Below are 19175 nucleotides of genomic sequence, written 5' to 3'. Positions count from 1 at the left end.
TTCACCATATTTCCCAGGCTGGTCTCAAACTCCTGGCCTCAACTGATACACCTGCCTTGGCCTCCCAAAGTGTTGGGATTACAGGCATGAGCCACTAGGGTTTTACATTTAAGTCTTTAATCCATCTTGAATTAATTTTTGTATATGGTATAAGGAAAGGGTCCAGTTTCAATCTTCTGCATATAGCTAGCCATTTATCCCAGCACCATTTATTTTACTAGGGAATCCTTTCCCCATTGCTTGCTTTTGTCAGGTTTGTTAAAGATCAGGTAGTTGTAGGTGTGCAATCTAATTTCTGAGTTCTGTATTCTGTTCTATTGGTCTCTGTGTCTGTTTCTGCACCAGTACCATGCTCTTTTGGTTACTGTAGCCCTGTAGTATAGTTTGAAGTCAGCTAGTATGATGCCTCCAGCTTTGTTCTTTTTTCTTGGCTATTTGGGCTCTTTTTTAGTTCCATATGAATTTTTAAATAGTTTTCTCTAGTTCTGTGAAGAATATCAATGGTAGTTGAATAGGAATAGCATTTAATCTGTAAATTGCTTTGGGCAGTATGGTATTAATTCTTCCATACTATGATATTGATTCTTCCAATCTATGAGCATGGAATGTTTTTTCATTTGTTTGTGTCATCTCTGATTTCTTTGAGCAGTGTTTTGACTACAGATCTTTTAATGAAGCAAATGCTGTGCAAACATAGATTAATGAAGCAAATGCTGTGCAGACATAGGATACTGTGGGCTGGGGAGGAAGCTATAGGATCCGGCAATGCACAGCAGTAACTGGGGTGAGGACACAGGCAAGAGAATCCCAGCAAAGATTATAGAGGTAGCTCTTTGGACAGCTCTTGTATTCCTTGTGTCCATCCTGTCAGCATACATGCTCCTGCCCCACACCCTGCTCACATCCTGGATAAAATCCATCAGGGTGGAGAAGGTCTGATAGTGAGGGCTGGGAGGCTGCCCAGTACATAACCTCAGCTTAAACCAATGTCTATAGAAACTCTACTTCTGGGAAAAACAAGTCCTATAAATGACTATATTACAAATTGGCATCATAAACAGACTAAAGTACTTCAGTATCTCAATAGAATCTTTGTAATAACCCTATGAAGTAGGTGCTAATTTAAGTCTGATTTTTAGGATGAGAAAACTGAGGCTTCAGATTCAGAGTTGGCCCAAAGTCACAAATTATTAAGTGACAGAGCCAAACTTGAACCCAGGTCCGCTCAGGTGCAGAGCCCAGTGCTTTTCTATTTGCCTCTACTGCCTTTATTTTCAGGCTGACTGAAACATATGAGCCCAAGTTATGAGCACGTGATGGCTCAAGCTGACATTAAAATTACTGGCATCTGTTCTGTCTATTTTCAGGCAGAATAGAACCTCTCCCATTGGCGTTATAAAGTAACTCAACCACAGAATCAACCTTGCTCACCACCAAACACTCAAGCTAACTATCAGAAAGTTACGTTATAGAGAAAAGAAATGCTTCTGAAGTTAAATCACTTCCAGAGAAATGCAGCTGAACTCCAAGCAAATGTGGCAAAATATTGGTTGAAACTCCCTCTAGAACTTGATTGCATAAGCCAGAAGGCACTTAATCCAGCTGTAGTCTTTGAAAATGTCCATAACCTCCCAAAACAAAATGGCTGTGGCCTCTAAGCTTTTAAAATGTAATCATTTCCATTTATGAGTAGAGTCAATTGTTTCATAATTCTAACAGTGTTTACCTAAGAACCAGTAAAATGCACAAGAAAGGAAAATAGGTTTTGGAGTCAAGCAGATCCATGTCAACAGCCAACTCCAGATACTAAGAAATCTTACATCTATGTACTCTCCAGGGCTCTCATACTCAATTCAGGCGAAGGTTGCCATGGACAGGTTTTGTTCATCTATCCCAGTCAACTAGCAGAGACAACTGAGCATCAACGGAGTGAGGTCTAACTCAAAAACCAGAGAACTCTTATACCTTGAGCATTTCACTTTTGCATCAATGGTCCTCATGCTTTTAAAATGTAGAGTCCTTTGAGGATCAGATGGAAAGTCTGCCTCCTCTTCCCAGAAAGCTCTGCAACTTTGGTGTCAGACATACTTGGATTTGAATCTTGGCATCACCACTTAATAGTTGTGCTTCTTTAGGCAAGCTGCTTAACCACTGAATGCCTTATGTCCTTATCCATAAAATGGGGGCAGTCGTAATATGAATCTCACAGGATTGTGATGAGGATTAAATGGGTTGATGCATTAAGCACTTTATGTCAGAGAGCAAACAAGGGAGTGTAGTGTGGTCATTAGCAAGGCAGGCTCTGGTGTCTGAATTGACCACCTACCAGCTGTGAGACCACTTAACTGACCTGTTCTTCGGTTTTTCCATCTGTAAAATAGGTGTGAGTCATAGTTACCAATCTCATGGGGTTAGTGTGAGGATGAAAGGAGCTAATATGTGTAAAGTACTTACAGCCTAACATATAAGCATTCAAAAAATCATAGCCATTATTAGGATCTCAGTGTCTGGCATATGGCAGATATTAAATAAATGGTAGGTATTGTTAAATTCAGATTACAGATATCTAGGATAGGAGCCATGTCTTCTCTCTTCATGGTTCTTTCATGGTCCCTCATATAGTAGTCTGTAGGTATATTTTTCAGTATATTGTATATACAGTATCAGTTGACTGACTGATGCAACTAGCTATTAAAATATATCCTAAACGATTGGCTGTAATTGAAACTAAAGGAAACTGGTGATATGGCCCAAGCTATAGAGAGACTTATATTTCAAAGTTTTGAAGTATAAGTCTCACTAAGACAGTAGTCATGTAGTATGTAAACCTAATAAATGCTGGTTAATGGTTCATATATTTTTCTCTACCTGATATTTCCAAAGCATCTTTTCAAGCAAGAGTATTGTTTTCTCTCAGTTGGATAAGTTTGAATTGCCCAACTAGGTTCATCAGACACATTGTGGTCATTCATCATGCAGAGAGAAGGGACCCAGATCACTAAGGAATTGACTGATCCAGAAAACTACATCCATTTATTCCAGGGGCTCTCAAAGTGAGGCCTCTAGGCCAGCAGGAGTCTCCTCAACTGAGAACTGTCAGAAATGGACAATCTTAGACCCACATAGGAACTCTTGAGGTGGAGCCCAGCAATGCCTGCTCTGATGTAGACTATGCTGGTCAGTACTTGAGATTCAGGAAGCAGATCAGCCCATAGGGAATACCAATCTCAGAGAAAACTGTGCTTCCAAAGAGAAAAAGGACCTGGGATAGCCCTCCTATTACCAAAAATACTCCCCTAATTTCAATAGGGCCAGGATCTGCTCATCATTACTCTGGTGGGGTGTATTAGTCTGTTTGAACACTGCTGATAAAGACATACCTGAGAATGGAAAGAAAAAGAGGTTTAATTGACTTACAGTTCCACATGGCTGGGGAGGCCTCACAATCATGGCGGAAGGCAAGGAGGACCAAGTCACATCTTATGTGGATGGCAGCAGGCAAAGAGAGAGCTTGTGCAGGGAAACTCCCCCTTTTAGAACCATCAGATCTCATGAGACTTATTCACTATCACGAGAAGAGCATGGGAAAGACCTGCCCCCATGATTCGATAACCTCCCACTGGGTCCCTCCCACACCATATGGGAATTCAAGATGAGATTTGGGTGGGGACACTGCCAAACCATATCATTCGACCCCTGGTCCCTTTCAAATCTCATTTCCTTACATTTCAAAACCAATCATCCCCTCCCAAAAGTCTCCCAAAGTCTCAACTCATTTCAGCATTAACTCAGAAGTCCACAGTCCAAAGTCCCATCCAAGACAAGGCAAGTCCCTTCTGCCTATGAGCCTGTAAAATCAAAAGCAAGTTAGTTACTTCCCAGATACAATGGGGGTACAGGCATTGGGTAAATACAGCCATTCCAAATGGGAGAAATTGGCCAAAAAACAAAGGGGCTACAGGCCCCATGCAAGTCCAAAATCCAGCAGGGCAGTCAAATCTTAAAGCTCCAAAATGATCTCCTTTGACTCCATGTCTCACATCCAGGTGACTCTGATGCAAGCAGTGCATCAGACACCTCTGCCCCTGTGGCTTTGCAGGGTAGAGTCTCTCTCCTGGCTGCTTTCCTGGGCTGGCATTGAGTGTCTGGGACTTTTCCAGGCTCACAGTGCAAGCTGTTGGTGGGTCTACCATTCTGGGGTCTGAAGGACAGTGGCTCTCTTCTCACAGGTCCACTAGGCAGTGCCCCATTAGGGACCTGGTATGGAGGCTCCAACCCCACATTTCCCTTCTACACTGCCCTAGCAGAGGTTCTCCATGAGGGCCTCACCCCTGCAGCAAACTTCTGCCTGGGCATCCAGGCATTTCCACACATCCTCTGAAATCTAGGTGGAGATTCCCAAACCTCAATTCTTGACTTCTGTGCACCTGCAGGCTCAACACCACATGGAAGCTGCCAAGCCTTGGGACCTCCAACCTCTGAAGCCACAGCACAAGCTGTACCTTGACCCCTTTTAGTCATAGCTGGAGTGGCTGGGATGCAGGGCACTAAGTACCTAGACTGCACACAGCAGAGGGACCCTGGGCCCAGCCCACAAAACCATTTTTCTCTTCCTAAACCTCTGGGTGATGGGAGGGGCTGCTATGAAGACCTCTGACATGCCTTGGAGACATTTTCCCCATTATCTTGGTGATTAACATTTGGCTTCTCATTACTTATGCAAATTTCTGCAGCCAGCTTGAATTTCTCCTCAGAAAATGGGATTTTATTTTCTATCGCATTGTCAGGCTGCAAATATTCCAAGCTTTTGTGCTGTTTTCCTTTTAAAACTGAATGCCTTTAACAGCACCCAAATCACCTCTTGAATGCTTTGCTGCTTAGAAATTTCTTCCGCCAGATACCCTAAATCATCTCTCTCAAGTTCAAAGTTCCACAAATCTCTAGGGCAGGGGAAAAATGCCACCAGTCTCTTTGCTAAAACATGTCAAGAGTCACCTCTGCTTCAGTTCCCAACAAGTTTCTCATCTCCATCTGAGACCACCTAAGCCTGGATTTCATTGTCCTTATCATTATCAGCATTTTGGTCAAAGCCATTCAACAAGTCTCCAGGGAGTTCCAAACTTTCCCGCATTTTCCTGTCTTCTTCTAAGCCCTCCAAACTGTTCCAACCTCTGCCTGTTACCCAGTTCCAAAGTCACTTCCACATTTTCGGTTATCTTTTCAGCAGCGCCCCACTCTACTGGTACCAATTTACAATATTACTCCATTTTCACGCTGCTGATAAGGACACACCTGAGACTGGGAAGAAAAAGAGGTTCAATGGACTTACAGTTCCACATGGCTGGGGGCGCCTCATAATCATGACGGAATGCAAGGAGGAGCAAGTCACATCTTACGTGGATGGCAGCAGGCACAGAGAGAGCTTGTGCAGGGAAACTCCCCCTTATAGAACCATCAGATCTCGTGAGACTTAGTCACTATCACAAGAACAGCATGGGAAAGATCTGCCCCCTGACTCGATTACCTCCCACCAGGTCCCTCCCACAACATGTGGGAATTCAAGATGAGATGTGAGTGGGGACACAGCCAAACCATATCATGAGGCAAGCACAAATGCCATGTGAAACCTGCTACTCTTCTGTAGACACTTGTGTCCAGCTAGAATCAGCTTCAAAAGAATAGCATACATTTGAAAAAGGACAGCAGTCAGTCTTGGGACATTAGAACATGGGGAATTAACTGGCCTTGAGTGAAAGGGACCACAGGGGGAGGTTTGGAGCTGACTTGTGAATGTGGGTCCTGTTTCAGCACCTACTGTTAAAGCCCCGTTTCTGTCCCAGAGAACCACCCTGGGCTCGATTTCTTGCACCCTAATGTAGCTCTGTTTTTTTATCTGTGTGTCTACTTCAAGTTAGACTCAAAAGTAGAGCAATTATATGACATTATGTTCCAGGCAAAAAGTGACAGAGCAGGCTTCATGTTGCATACAAATGTTGGCGGCCATCACAAAATCCTCACCTCATATCCTATGGTAATCACTTCCTTAAAGTAAGCAGGAAATAGGTTAGTAGTAGGCTGCTTCACCAGGAGTCATTTCAAATGTATTGTCACCTAAGGTATAACTTCCCAAAGATGGAAAGAGATAAAGCCACTGAGTCTGCCCTCTTTATCCATCTACAGCCACCAAGGTAATTACAGTTTTTAAAAACGCTACTCATAGTTCATTGCTTTCATATCTAAAGTTAAGAGATCTAAAAGTTCCCCCACATCCCCACTTAGCAGTCATCACTAAGGTGAAAAAAGCCACCAGTATCAGCCTGGTCTCTCTTATCAGCAGTTTAGAAAGTACTACAATTTTCCCATCTGACTCGCATCTAAATGACTCGCATCTAAAATGTTTTTCCTTCATTTTCATTCTGTAAAGAGTTCATTTAAACTCTAATACTGTTGCTTTTCAAAAATTTCTAAAGAAAGAAGCATCTTGGAACAATGTATTAACTTCTGCATCAACTTTTATTTTATATAATAATTTTATATAATTTTTTAAAGGCAGATGTGTGTTTACTTTGAGAAGTAAAAATGTTAACATTGAAACTGAAAGCCTGTTTCAGTTTTAAGGTACTTAATTGCCTTACAGCATATAATAAACCGAGGCCATCTTGTCCTTCAACTAATGGAGGGAGTGATAAAGAGATAGGAGCCTGGGACCCTATTCATTCCAGTTTTCCTTTGTACTTGGTTTACTTTGGCACCATGCCTCATGTGTATTTTACACTTCTTTACATTTTGTACATCCCTGTATGACAAATACTTGTCAAACAAAAACTAAACAGATTTATAACCCCTTAACTTGAAATGAGCCAAAATTGAACTGCCAAAACTTTATGACTTCATTTTCTTTCATAGTTTTCCACTACATTGGTTCAAACAGACAAACCCCACTTGAGGTCAAGCAGAGGTCATTTCACTTTCATTACTAAAATATAATTTACAATATGCCAGACCTAAACAAGTTTAGCCTAAAGGGTTTGTATAATGTAAACCATCTGTTCCTCAACAATACAGCTAATTTCCTGCCGTCACCGTACAGTCTACTGACTGCTTCTTTAAGGGTTTTTATGATTTTTTAACTAGTTCAGGATTCATGTAAAATTTGAAAATGAGTCTATAGTTAGGACTCATTTGTACCAAGTAACTTGAGCACCTTAAAAATGCAAATCACTGTGGAAATTGTTCCCCTGAAACCAAGCTAGGAGCATTTTTTTTTCTGGGCACTTCTTTGCTGGCAGCTGCACAGGTGTTTGAAGGGAAGATTTTGTGGACTCTGCCATTTTAGATGCTTTCCATGCCTCTTTGCAAAGCAAACCCCCCAAATTTAGTTTTCAGTAGCTCTAGTAAATGACTCCTTGGAGAAGACCTGGGATTATATGCTATATGGCCCACTGGATATTGGTGAGATAGGACAAGATATACTTTGGGGTAAAATCTACTTTCTTTCATGTGTCTGAACAGGGAGGAAGAACAATTATAATTCCATAGAGTGACCACATACTGAAGGCCAACCTCCTAGCTCTGTGAGGTGGCAGGCCTCGGGCTGAGCCTCCAGAGACATTCGGCATCAATCTGGGATCGCTGGCCAGCAGGCTTCTCTGGTTTCAAACAGATTGCTGTGGCCGAAAAACAGAGAGCCTTGGAGTTGCAAGTGTGGCTCTTTCAGCTCTCCTGAAAATTCTTGATACTTTCTTTAGCCCCTTTCTCCATCTGTAAAATAGCAAAATTAAGCGTTCTTTTTCCAAAGGCAAATATATGAGAACAAATTTGCTTACCTCAGTGGAGGGGAATGCAGCTGGCCTTCTTAGCCACGAAGCCCCAAGGCCATGTGTAGGGCTGGTGCCAAGGTCCTGTCCACCTCTTCCTCTTTTCCCACCTCCAGAAGTTTGGCTGGCTTGCTTCCTTTTCCCATCTGCTACCATCCACTCTTCCACACGAGTTCTTGTTGCCTTCACCTTCATTCACATCTCAGAGGAGCCAGCCACAGGCCACTCAACTTCTCACCCACCCTCAAGCTCCAAAACAAATTCCCTGTCATTTTTAAATGATTTTTTTTTTAAACTAACAACTACAGGAGAACAGAGAAAGATTAACAGGAAGAAATTTAAACACTCTGGAACTACTTAAGGCTTAAATGGATCTAAATCATTTGCATTACTTTACTTCCTGGATGACTTTCCTAATAAGGATAATAAGAATGATTTAAAGAGCACTTATTGGGTGGGAATTACGTTCATACATCGTTGTATTTAATTCCTACTGCAACAGCTCAAGCTAGATAGTATATTAGTTCATAGATATGGAAACAGAGGTTCAGAAAAGTTAAGAAATTCACCCAAGGTCAGTGATTAATATTATAAGACCTGTGCCACAGGATCATGGTGTTAAATAAGTTAATATTTGCTAAGTGCTTGGAACATTATCTGGCACAAAGTAAGTGCTATGTAAGTATTAACTATTATTCATAGAAAGCAGCAGATTCAAGATGCAAACCCAGATTTATAGGAGTCCAAAGCTCACTTAGTTTGAATTATACCATACTGCCTATGGATACATTTCAAGCAGTGAAGAAGGAGAGGGTATTGGGTTTCTAACTCCTCATTATACCAGTCTAATATTCCATGAATTTACTTCCTAATTCCCATTTTCCACAAAGAAGTTTTAGTACTCAGTCCCTTAAACTTCTCTATCTCCAAAAGCCTAGAGATCTTATTTTTGTCAAAAAGTAAGTGATGTCTACTTTGCCATTCAAGGGACCTTCACCTAAACTGGATTTATTTACATCATTAGGAAAAGTTCTGATGGAAATCTCCAATCTTAACGTCATGCAGGAAAAATTCTCCTTGAGTTACTCTTGCCAGCAAAAGTAAAATCATCTGAGAGCTACAAGACAAAAAAGTAGGGTTGGCTCAACTGGTTACCTTTCTCATCACCCACACCTTGCTCTCTCAAAGGAATTCTACAAGCTCCCACAAGAATACAGACCCTAAAAGCAAAAGGAAAAATGGTAGATGGACTTGTAATTGCAAAAGATATTTCCTAGTTCAGTAAGATGGGAAGATTCGCCTGTTTTTTAAAAAAAAAAAAAAATTAATGATTTAATTTGAGCACTGTTAATATATTCACCTGGTTGAAAAATTTTAAAGCATAAAAAAGCATGAAGTGAAAAATCTCTTACCTCTGCCCCCCCTTTTTCTAGTTTCTACTTCCATACCCCCAATAATCACTGCTATCTATTTCCCAAGTATCCTTTCGTAGTTTCTTTATGCTTATACAAAGAAATATATTTCACGTGTTCTTTTTCTCCTTCTCTCTTACACAAAAGCAGCACCCAGCATTAACTGTTCTGTTGCTTTTTATTTTTAGCTGAGCAAAGGATTTTGCAGACCTTTCCTTACCAGTACATACGAAACGTCCTCATTCTTTTTTTTCAAATGTGGAATATTCTATTTACTAGCTCCACCGTAATTGATTTAATATGTTCTCTATCGGGACATGGAGGCCATTTATAATATTTTGCTATTACAAACAATACTATATTGAATAGAACTAGATCAATAAGATTTAATTTACTGAAAGTTTAAAGCAACACATTACCATTACTTTCAGCACAAGTAAACTTTCTAAAACTCATTTCCAAATATAAACCTCACAAAATCTGCTTTGATGAACAAATAAGACCAATTTATAATGAGACGGATTATTTGCATAGAATAATTAATGTTCCAAAATCCCCAATCCCAGTTTGTCCTTGTAAGTGAGTATTTTGCTGCAAGTTTATTTACACTTACAATTAGGTTAGTGGGCATTTTGCCCTGGAAGATATCAGCCTAGAACAAATCTAATCATCATGAATTCTAAATTAGTAGAGTTTGGATAAGAAAACTTTCTTACCAAATTATCTAAACTGTTGTTTTAAACTCTGTACAGAGGGCTCTGGATTTCATATGTATTTCAACGTTGTCAGTTTCAGTTAGAATTTTCAGGGTAGTATTCTTTTTTAAAAAATAAGGATTTGAAGGATGGGGATTATTTGAAAAATCAGTTGTATGTAAAATGCATTGTTTTTATTACTTTCTTTTCTAACAAATTAAATGAAACATCAGACTAAATTTGAGGTACATTTTAAAATAGTAAAAACATATAACATTATAGATATTTACTTGCCAAGATCAAATGTCACGATTCAATACTTATTTTCTTTGTGAGCTAATGCCTTCACCTGTCTGTCTTAAGGACAATTAATAAACAACCCACTTGCGAAGCCCTAGGGATATACGTTGGTATGAAGAGCAGTGCTTCCAATAAGATTTCCCTTGAAATCTGGTTGTGAGGACAAAATACATGCATAAAAAGAACAGAAACATCAAGTTGATAATAATAACAAAAAGTTAAATAGTACTTACCATGGGCCAGACCTAGGTCTGAGTACTTTACAAACATTAACTCATCGGTCTGAGTGCTTTACAAACATTAACTCACTAAAAGTTTGCAATAACATGGTAAGTACAATTATTATCATCCCATTTTATAGATGAAGGAATTGAGGCACAAAGTTAAATGTTGTATCTGGGGTCACACAGCTGATAAGTGGACGAGGCAGGATTCCAACTCAGACTGTCTGGCTATGGAGGCCACATGTGTAACCAGCCACCACACTGCTGAGTGTATGTGGTGGCATTCACAGTAAAGGCAAAAGAGTCTAGCAAAGAAATGACCGTAGTGGTCAGGGAAGGTTTTGCGGGAAGAGGGGCCTGAAACAGGCTTTTTAGAAAAGAAAGGATTTAATCAATGGAGAAGACCACATTTCAGATCTTCCCATCTCTATTGTGAGTACTTCAGAAGGACAATCTTTTGTTTTGGTTTCTCTTTTAGCACAATAAATATTCTAAGAATGGCAGAACATTGGAGGAACAAAAGTATTAGGCAAGAGTGTAAATGGTTTCAGGAGTGGACATTGAGAAAACCTATTTAACTAAAGTGATGCCATCACATAGAGAAGTAGCAAGGGATCATGTCAGGAAAGTGAGTTAGAACCAGATTACAAATGCTCTGAGTACCAGGCTATAGCCTCTGCGGTACTGCTTCTGACACCCTAATCTTCACAGAAACCACTGGGGTCTTGTTAAATGCACATGCTGATTCAGTAGGTCTGAGGTGGGCCCGAGAGTCCACATTTGCAGTAAGTTTGGGTGATGCTGATGTTGCTGGTCCCCAGACCACAGTTTGAGTACCAAGACTCTAGACAACAGCAAAAAACCATTTTGTGGCTGGGTTGAGGGAAAGGGATAGAGTAGTGATGGACGGTTGCCTATGGCACCTCCCCTGAGTTGCAGCCAACGATTTGAAAGATATATAGACCTACAATATTTTATTTAATTTGTTTATAGAACATTTTCCTATATGCCCCATCCCTCCTTTCGGATGCAAAGCTGTCTTGCCTGAAGATATGTTTTAAACCACGTTTTTCCTCTCTTTCATACAGAGCAAGGCTAAAGAGCTGCCTCTTTCTGCTGTACGCTTTATGGAAGAATTGGGTGAGTGTGCCTTTGGAAAAATCTATAAAGGCCATCTCTATCTCCCAGGCATGGACCACGCTCAGCTGGTTGCTATCAAGACTTTGAAAGACTATAACAACCCCCAGCAATGGACAGAATTTCAACAAGAAGCATCCCTAATGGCAGAACTGCACCACCCCAATATTGTCTGCCTTCTAGGTGCTGTCACTCAGGAACAACCTGTGTGCATGCTTTTTGAGTATATGAATCAGGGGGATCTCCATGAGTTCCTCATCATGCGATCCCCACACTCTGATGTTGGCTGCAGCAGTGATGAAGATGGGACTGTGAAATCCAGCCTGGACCACGGAGATTTTCTGCACATTGCAATTCAGATTGCAGCTGGCATGGAATACCTGTCTAGTCACTTCTTTGTCCACAAGGACCTTGCAGCTCGCAATATTTTAATCGGAGAGCAACTTCATGTAAAGATTTCAGACTTGGGGCTTTCCAGAGAAATTTACTCCGCTGATTACTACAGGGTCCAGAGTAAGTCCTTGCTGCCCATTCGCTGGATGCCCCCTGAAGCCATCATGTATGGGAAATTCTCTTCTGATTCAGATATCTGGTCCTTTGGGGTTGTCTTGTGGGAGATTTTCAGTTTTGGACTCCAGCCATATTATGGATTCAGTAACCAGGAAGTGATTGAGATGGTGAGAAAACGGCAGCTCTTACCATGCTCTGAAGACTGCCCACCCAGAATGTACAGCCTCATGACAGAGTGCTGGAATGAGATTCCTTCCAGGAGACCAAGATTTAAAGATATTCATGTCCGGCTTCGGTCCTGGGAGGGACTCTCAAGTCACACGAGCTCTACTACTCCTTCAGGGGGAAATGCCACCACACAGACAACCTCCCTCAGTGCCAGCCCAGTGAGTAATCTCAGTAACCCCAGATATCCTAATTACATGTTCCCGAGCCAGGGTATTACACCACAGGGCCAGATTGCTGGTTTCATTGGCCCGCCAATACCTCAGAACCAGCGATTCATTCCCATCAATGGATACCCAATACCTCCTGGATATGCAGCGTTTCCAGCTGCCCACTACCAGCCAACAGGTCCTCCCAGAGTGATTCAGCACTGCCCGCCTCCCAAGAGTCGGTCCCCAAGCAGTGCCAGTGGGTCGACTAGCACTGGCCATGTGACTAGCTTGCCCTCATCAGGATCCAATCAGGAAGCAAATATTCCTTTACTACCACACATGTCAATTCCAAATCATCCTGGTGGAATGGGTATCACCGTTTTTGGCAACAAATCTCAAAAACCCTACAAAATTGACTCAAAGCAAGCATCTTTACTAGGAGACGCCAATATTCATGGACACACCGAATCTATGATTTCTGCAGAACTGTAAAATGCACAACTTTTGTAAATGTGGTATACAGGACAAACTAGACGGCCATAGAAAAGATTTATATTCAAATGTTTTTATTCAAGTAAGGTTCTCATTTAGCAGACATCGCAACAAGTATCTTCTGTGAAGTTTGACTGTGTCTTACCAAGCAGGACAGACACTAGGCCAGAAAAAAACAAAACAAACAAACAAACAAAAACATTGTGGGATGTGCACTCCATTGGAGTGTATGACATGGCATTGGGATTGGAACATGTGGTTTCAAGCACTGAAAGCTGCAAACCAGTGAAGAGGAAAAGAACCTTGTGATTAAATATAAAACCAAAAGTCAAATGGTGCTTTGTGTTTTAGCCTTCAGTCACCATGAGTGGTCTCTCCCCCAGATGTATATATACCATAGCATTTGTCTACCTGCTGTCTTTTCTTCAGGACAGATGTTCAGGAATTATATTGATTGAATTTAGACTCTTTGCATGTTCTTATGGAAATGATGTTCAGAATCAATGAAGAAACTTCAGGCCAAATTTGAAACCCTGGAGGGAAATGAGCCATAAGACAAGTATAACAAGCCCTGAAGCCTTCTATGTCGTTGTGCTTCTTTGGGAAGGTGTAGAGCGTGCCTTTTTGTGAATCCTCCTCTGATCATGAGGGTCTTTCCCACAGTTTCTCACAGTGTGTTTACACTGCCCTTGGAATAACACAGCGCATCAGACCATAAGAAGGGTAGATGTGGATGCTAGAATTGATTGTTGGTTGATAGTTCTCTTTGCTGGATTAGGAATGAGGCGCCAAAGGAAGCACAGCCAGGAAAATGGCCCTACAGCCTAGATCAGCATCTGTGGGAAAGGAAAAAGGGTTCCCATGGGGACAGCCCCCATAGGAGTTTTCTGGAACCAGTAACACTGAAAAATAAGTGTGTGGCTACAGATGAGCACACTTACCCCTTGCAACTCCCTGTTTACAAGTTGTCCGAGGCATTGGAGTGCTTATGGTCAATGGACTCTAGGGAAGTAGGAAACTCCATCATGATACCAATGTCTAGTAATTTTAAAGTTTCTCTCCCTTTTTTTCTGTGCTGGAAACTTTCACAGATTTGATTCCCACCCCAAGAATTACAACGATGTATTCATACAGTTAGTTGGAATCCAAAGGTAATTAATTCTATTTTGCAAAATATGATGGTCTTCCTAAAAAACAAGTACTGAGTTCTCATTTCAAAAGTTACCAAGAACTGAATTCTTTAAACTAGCAAATCGAAGTAACGTAACCATTTTTGCCTTAGTGGGAGGTTTCAAATGTGCAGCTCATGGCATTTACCTGCCAACCATCTTTTGCCAAGTTTAGAATTCTTATGCGTTTCAAGTTCTATATAGAAAGTAATTTTACTTTTGATTTTTCTCTTGTTAAAAAAAAAAACTCCTTTATTCTAAGAACAATGTCTCAAAGTCTCATTTTTACTTTAAAGGTATAAGAGACTTATAAAGAGACTTACAGGATATAAAAGTAATTCCTGGAAATGATATTTGATGAGGAGAATATAAGAGAATTAAAAACACATTGATGTTTTCATTTTTAAAAAATACAACTAGCATGAGAAATCAAGAAAATATGTTTACCAAAATGTATTGCAATTTTCCCAAACCTGAGTCTTCAAATAACAAACATGAACTTACAGGTACTGTGAACTCGAAGAATTGGTTATATCCAGATTTCTGGGAGATAAATTAAGACATATTTTTGTGGCATAAATAAGCTGATTCAGAAGTTACATTTCTTAACTTTAGGTAGAGGAGAATATTTGTATCCTTTTGTTGCTATGCAACTGTTTAATGATGAAGCTTCAAACCACAATTTTGTATATCATATGACAATCAATTGTTTTCCAAGAATATTTATTATTTTAAGTACACAATTTCAGTGAATCTGAGTTTTTCTAGGAGTCCCTTAAAGGGAAATTAGCATTCCATGAGCCAGTAAAATACCTACTCTGGTAAAACATTATTATGGTTAAAAAGTAAATTCAAGTTAGTTTTTTATAAAGAACTATAACATTTATTTTAAACATTTTATAATAACTGAAAACATTAAAGTGAGCAAATGAAATTTCAAAACCACTTGTAATAATGTATTTTATAATCGCACTGTGATACTATATAACACAGTCTCTTTTGTATTAAAATAGTATTTTTTTCACAAACTGAAAAATATCTTTTCCTTTGTTGACAATGTTTTGTAAGATGACTTTATTTTCAGATCTTTTTCTCCTTTTTTGCACAAAACTATGCTTATGGTTTGTGTCACAGAAGTGAAAATATATCTTTGCATTTTTATATCTGGTCTGTTTTTCTTGTTTCCTTTGTTTTTAACTTGATATAGATTTTCTTCAAATATATAATGGCAATTTTCAGATATCTCACCCTACCATATCTTTCCTTATTTTCACTGCATGCATGTAATCACTGTACTACTTAATGTTTGATTTGTTATTATGGGCATTTCAAATAGACAAGCATTGAATTGTAATGACAAAAAGGCTATTTTATATTAAGGATATATGCATTTGTATTTCACACACCAGAGATGATATTAAACACTGAGTATTTTATGCTGCTGTTTATTAAAAATGTTTACTATAAAATATTATTTCCTGAATATTGCTGTCATAGAGGTATTTGGGGATTTTAATATTTACATTTTACAGAAAGAGGAATCACAATTCCTATTTGCTGTTGTTTCATTAAAGTTTTTTTTTTCAGTAGGCTTTTAAAACAGATTTGGGCATTATTTTGCTAACAAACAACCATAGGTGGAGAGGGGAATCCTAATGATTTCATAACTGAATACTATCCACCTATATATGGCAAGCTTTGAATTTTTAAAATCAAAATAATATATTGAATAGTTACAACCAATGGAATATAAAAATATTTGATTTTAAGAATACAGTTGCATCATTTTCTGCCTTGATGTTTCCATATAACGTTAGATATCAAAGTCACCTCTTTGGACTCTAAAGAAGAAGAGGCTGTGTACATCTTATCATGCCCAACTTAGCTTCCAAACATATTGATAAAATAAATGGGGCCATTTAATTGTCACAACTTATCTTTATGACCTTATTTGCCCAAAAGAAAGAGTTCCTCATCTGGCAATTAATATACACGGTCAAGGAAAATGAGTACCATAATGAAAGTTCAAAGAAGTTGTCCATATCTGCTATTTAACACAGAAAGGAATACAATAAAACCTTTAGGGCCTTATCCATCTATTTTAGGTACAGCTCTTGTCACCACCTCAACAATCAAACTCAATAAAGCAATCCCTTCACATGGCAGTGAGATCTGTGTCAGGCTGGGTTTCTCCCTCTCACTTGAATTCCTCAGCCTGCCTTTCACTCCCATTTCCTTCTTTTATCTCCCAGCTCTTGACCCTCCCACCATCCCCAATCTCTTCAACTCTGAGATTCCCTTAATTCCCTAATCACCAATATCTGCAAACTCCTAGCATCACCTTCCCGTAATGCCTACTACAATACTGAATAAAGAGGAGCTCTTTTATCCACACATCTTCAAAGATGATTACCTATCCCAGTAGTTCTCAAAGTGTGGTTCCCAGAGCAAAGAAACAGCGGCACCCTGGAACTGGTTAGAAATGCAAATTATCAAGCCCCACTTTGAAGTACTAAATCAAGGGATCCACAGGAGATGCTAGGGGTGAAGTTCATCCTCTTAATTTAGACAGCATTTTTTTTTTTTTTCATCTAATAGTTCAAATGCTAAAGAGGAAATTCTGGGGATGTGACCCAGAAATTTGTGTTTTAGCAAGCCTCCCATGATTCTGATATACTCTAAAGATCAAGAACTGACCTAATTTAAAGGCATGGGGGTGGGTGATCATTACATTTTTTGTTTGTTTGTTTGTTTGAGACGGAGTGTCGCTCTGTCGCCCAGGCTGGAGTGCAGTGGCGCCATCTCAGCTCACTGCAAGCTCCGCCTCCTGGGTTCACGACATTCTCCTGCCTCAGCCTCCCGAGTAGCTGGAACTACAGGCACCTGCCACCGCGCCCGGCTAATTTTTTATATTTTTAGTAGAGATGGGGTTTCACCGTGTTAGCCATGATGGTCTCGATCTCCTGACCTTGTGATCTGCCCACTTCAGCCTCCCAAAGTGCTGGGATTACAGGCGCGAGACACCGTGCCCGGCCGATCATTACATTCTTAGTAATGTGCACATAAGCATTTAATAACATTTTAGCCCCTTTATTCCCCTTTAAAGAAAATCAAGTTTTACTGTAAAATTCAGCACTAAAAGCTGTTTGTGTTAGCCATTTGACAATTAGCTATATTTTTTGAAGTTGTTCCCTTGGATAGAAAACTGACAACATGTAGTCTTTGTCAAGAAGATACTCCTCATCCAGTTCACCTGAGACCTAAATTCTGGGATGATGGCCAAATGCTTTTTCCTTCTTATGGACAAATTCAAAGAAGTTGGTCTCTTAGTACGCGTTTTTTTGACCCTTCAACTGATGATTGACAAAACAAAACAAAACAAAAATCCCTTCTATGTTGCAACTTAACAAAGTTAAGGTCAAGTATAGGCTGGTCTTTGAGAGGAGGGACAGACTCAGCCCTAGTAAGCATCAAGCAGGAAGCTGCTGCAGGGGCTCCCCTCCCTCCCTTGCACTTCCTGTGATGCCCTAACCCAGCTGGCTGGATGCAGACACCTGTGGCTTGTTCTGCTGTTTTCCTTGGCCAGCTGGAATCCATCATCAGTCCCTGGCTGGCCATGAGTGCTCTTCTGCCCGGACTTGCTCTCCTCCGCCTTTAAAGGGCTGAAAGCTCTGAGGAAGGACAGAAAGAGGGATCCAAGGGAGGTTCTGGGGTGCAGTTCATACTCTTCTTAATTTATACGCATTTTTTTTTCAGCCAATAGCTCTAATGCTAAAGAGGAAGTGCCAGAGTAGAGGAGAAGGAGCAAGGGAGCACACACAAGAAAGGGTTTTTGCAGCCAAAATATGACTGCACTGAAGTTTGTTACCATAAATGCCAACGGTAGTAGGACACTGTTAGCTCAAGAAAAGGAGAATCTTACAAACCATCAAAGCACTCAAGGTCAATGTAATCCTCTGGGAAATTAGGCTTTGAAGGCTTAAAAATATAGACATATGGAGGGAGAAGGTCTGCTGACATATTTATGACTAGTTGAATCTTAAGCACGTATGAATTGCTCACTCACAAATGAGTACCATAACATTTGCTGACCAGGATTGGCAAGATACTTTACCAAATGACTATGTTAGTAAATACAGTCATGCGTTACTTAACGAAGGGGATACATTCTGAGAAATGTCCTTAGGTGATTTCGTCACTGTGCAAGCATTATGGTGTACAATTACACACACTTAGATAGTACAGCCTACTACAAACCTAGGCTATATAGGGTATGGCCTACTGCTCCCAAGCTACAAACCTGTACAGCATGTTACAGTACTGAATACTGTAGGCAACTGTAATACAATGGCAAGTATTTGTGAATCTAAGCATCTTATCATGAATGGAGCTTATAAAACTGGAAGTTGCTCTGGGTGAGCCAGTGAGTGACTGGTGGGTGAAGTGGTGGGTATTGTACACTATTATAGACTTTATAAACACTGTACACTTAAACTACACTAAATTTATTTAAAAATTCTTCAATTATAAATTAACCTTTTGATTTATGAACTTTTAACTTTTTGACTCTTATAATAACACTTAGCTTCAAACACGTACAGCTGCACAAAAATATTTTCTTTATATCTTTATAAGCTTTTTTCTATTTTTAATTTTTTTAATTTACTTTTTAAACTTTTTTGTTAAAAACTGAGATACAAACAGACACTAGCCTAGGCCTACACAGGATTAGGATCATCAGTATCGCTGTCTTCCACCCCCACATATTGTCCCACTGGAAGGTCTTCAAGGACAATAGCACACATGGAGGTGTCATCTCCTATAACAGTGCCTTCTTCTGGAATACCTCCTGAGGTATCTGCCTGAGGCTGTTTACAGTTAACTTTTTTTTAATAAGTAGAAGGAGTACAATCTAAAATAACAATCAAAAGTATAGTACAGCGAGTACATAAGCCACTAACATAGTTGTTTATTATTATCAAGTATTATGTACTGTACATAATTGTATGTGTTATACTTTTATGCAACTGGCAGCACAGTAC

The 19175-nt window shown here is 39.8% G+C and overlaps 1 protein-coding gene and 1 long non-coding RNA gene across 7 annotated transcripts in view; one reads left to right on the top strand and one right to left on the bottom strand.

The window, feature by feature from the left end:
* The window catches only part of ROR1 (receptor tyrosine kinase like orphan receptor 1), a 409096-nt gene extending 393494 nt beyond the window's left edge, over positions 1–15602 (top strand). For all 4 annotated transcript variants that reach the window (XM_024233924.3, XM_054554395.2, XM_054554399.2 and 1 more), the window contains one exon: positions 11537–15602. In XM_024233924.3, the coding sequence (XP_024089692.1) occupies positions 11537–12964 (1428 nt within the window). In that variant the 3' untranslated portion in view covers positions 12965–15602. The remainder of the gene's footprint in view (positions 1–11536) is intronic.
* LOC129059070 (uncharacterized) overlaps positions 6497–19175 on the bottom strand; it is a 29602-nt gene continuing 16923 nt past the window's right edge. Inside the window, exon 6 of one of the 3 annotated variants that reach the window (XR_008524744.2) lies at positions 6497–7761. This is a non-coding gene — a long non-coding RNA (uncharacterized LOC129059070). Of the gene's footprint in view, positions 7762–17208; positions 17805–19175 lie in introns of those variants that run through there. The other 2 variants (XR_008524747.2, XR_010135715.1) reach the window with 2 other exon arrangements.

This window comes from Pongo abelii, chromosome 1, assembly GCF_028885655.2.
Source record: "Pongo abelii isolate AG06213 chromosome 1, NHGRI_mPonAbe1-v2.0_pri, whole genome shotgun sequence".
NCBI lineage: Eukaryota > Metazoa > Chordata > Mammalia > Primates > Hominidae > Pongo > Pongo abelii.
Note: the sequence above shows the minus strand (reverse complement) of the source record. Positions and strands in the feature narration are given on the sequence as shown.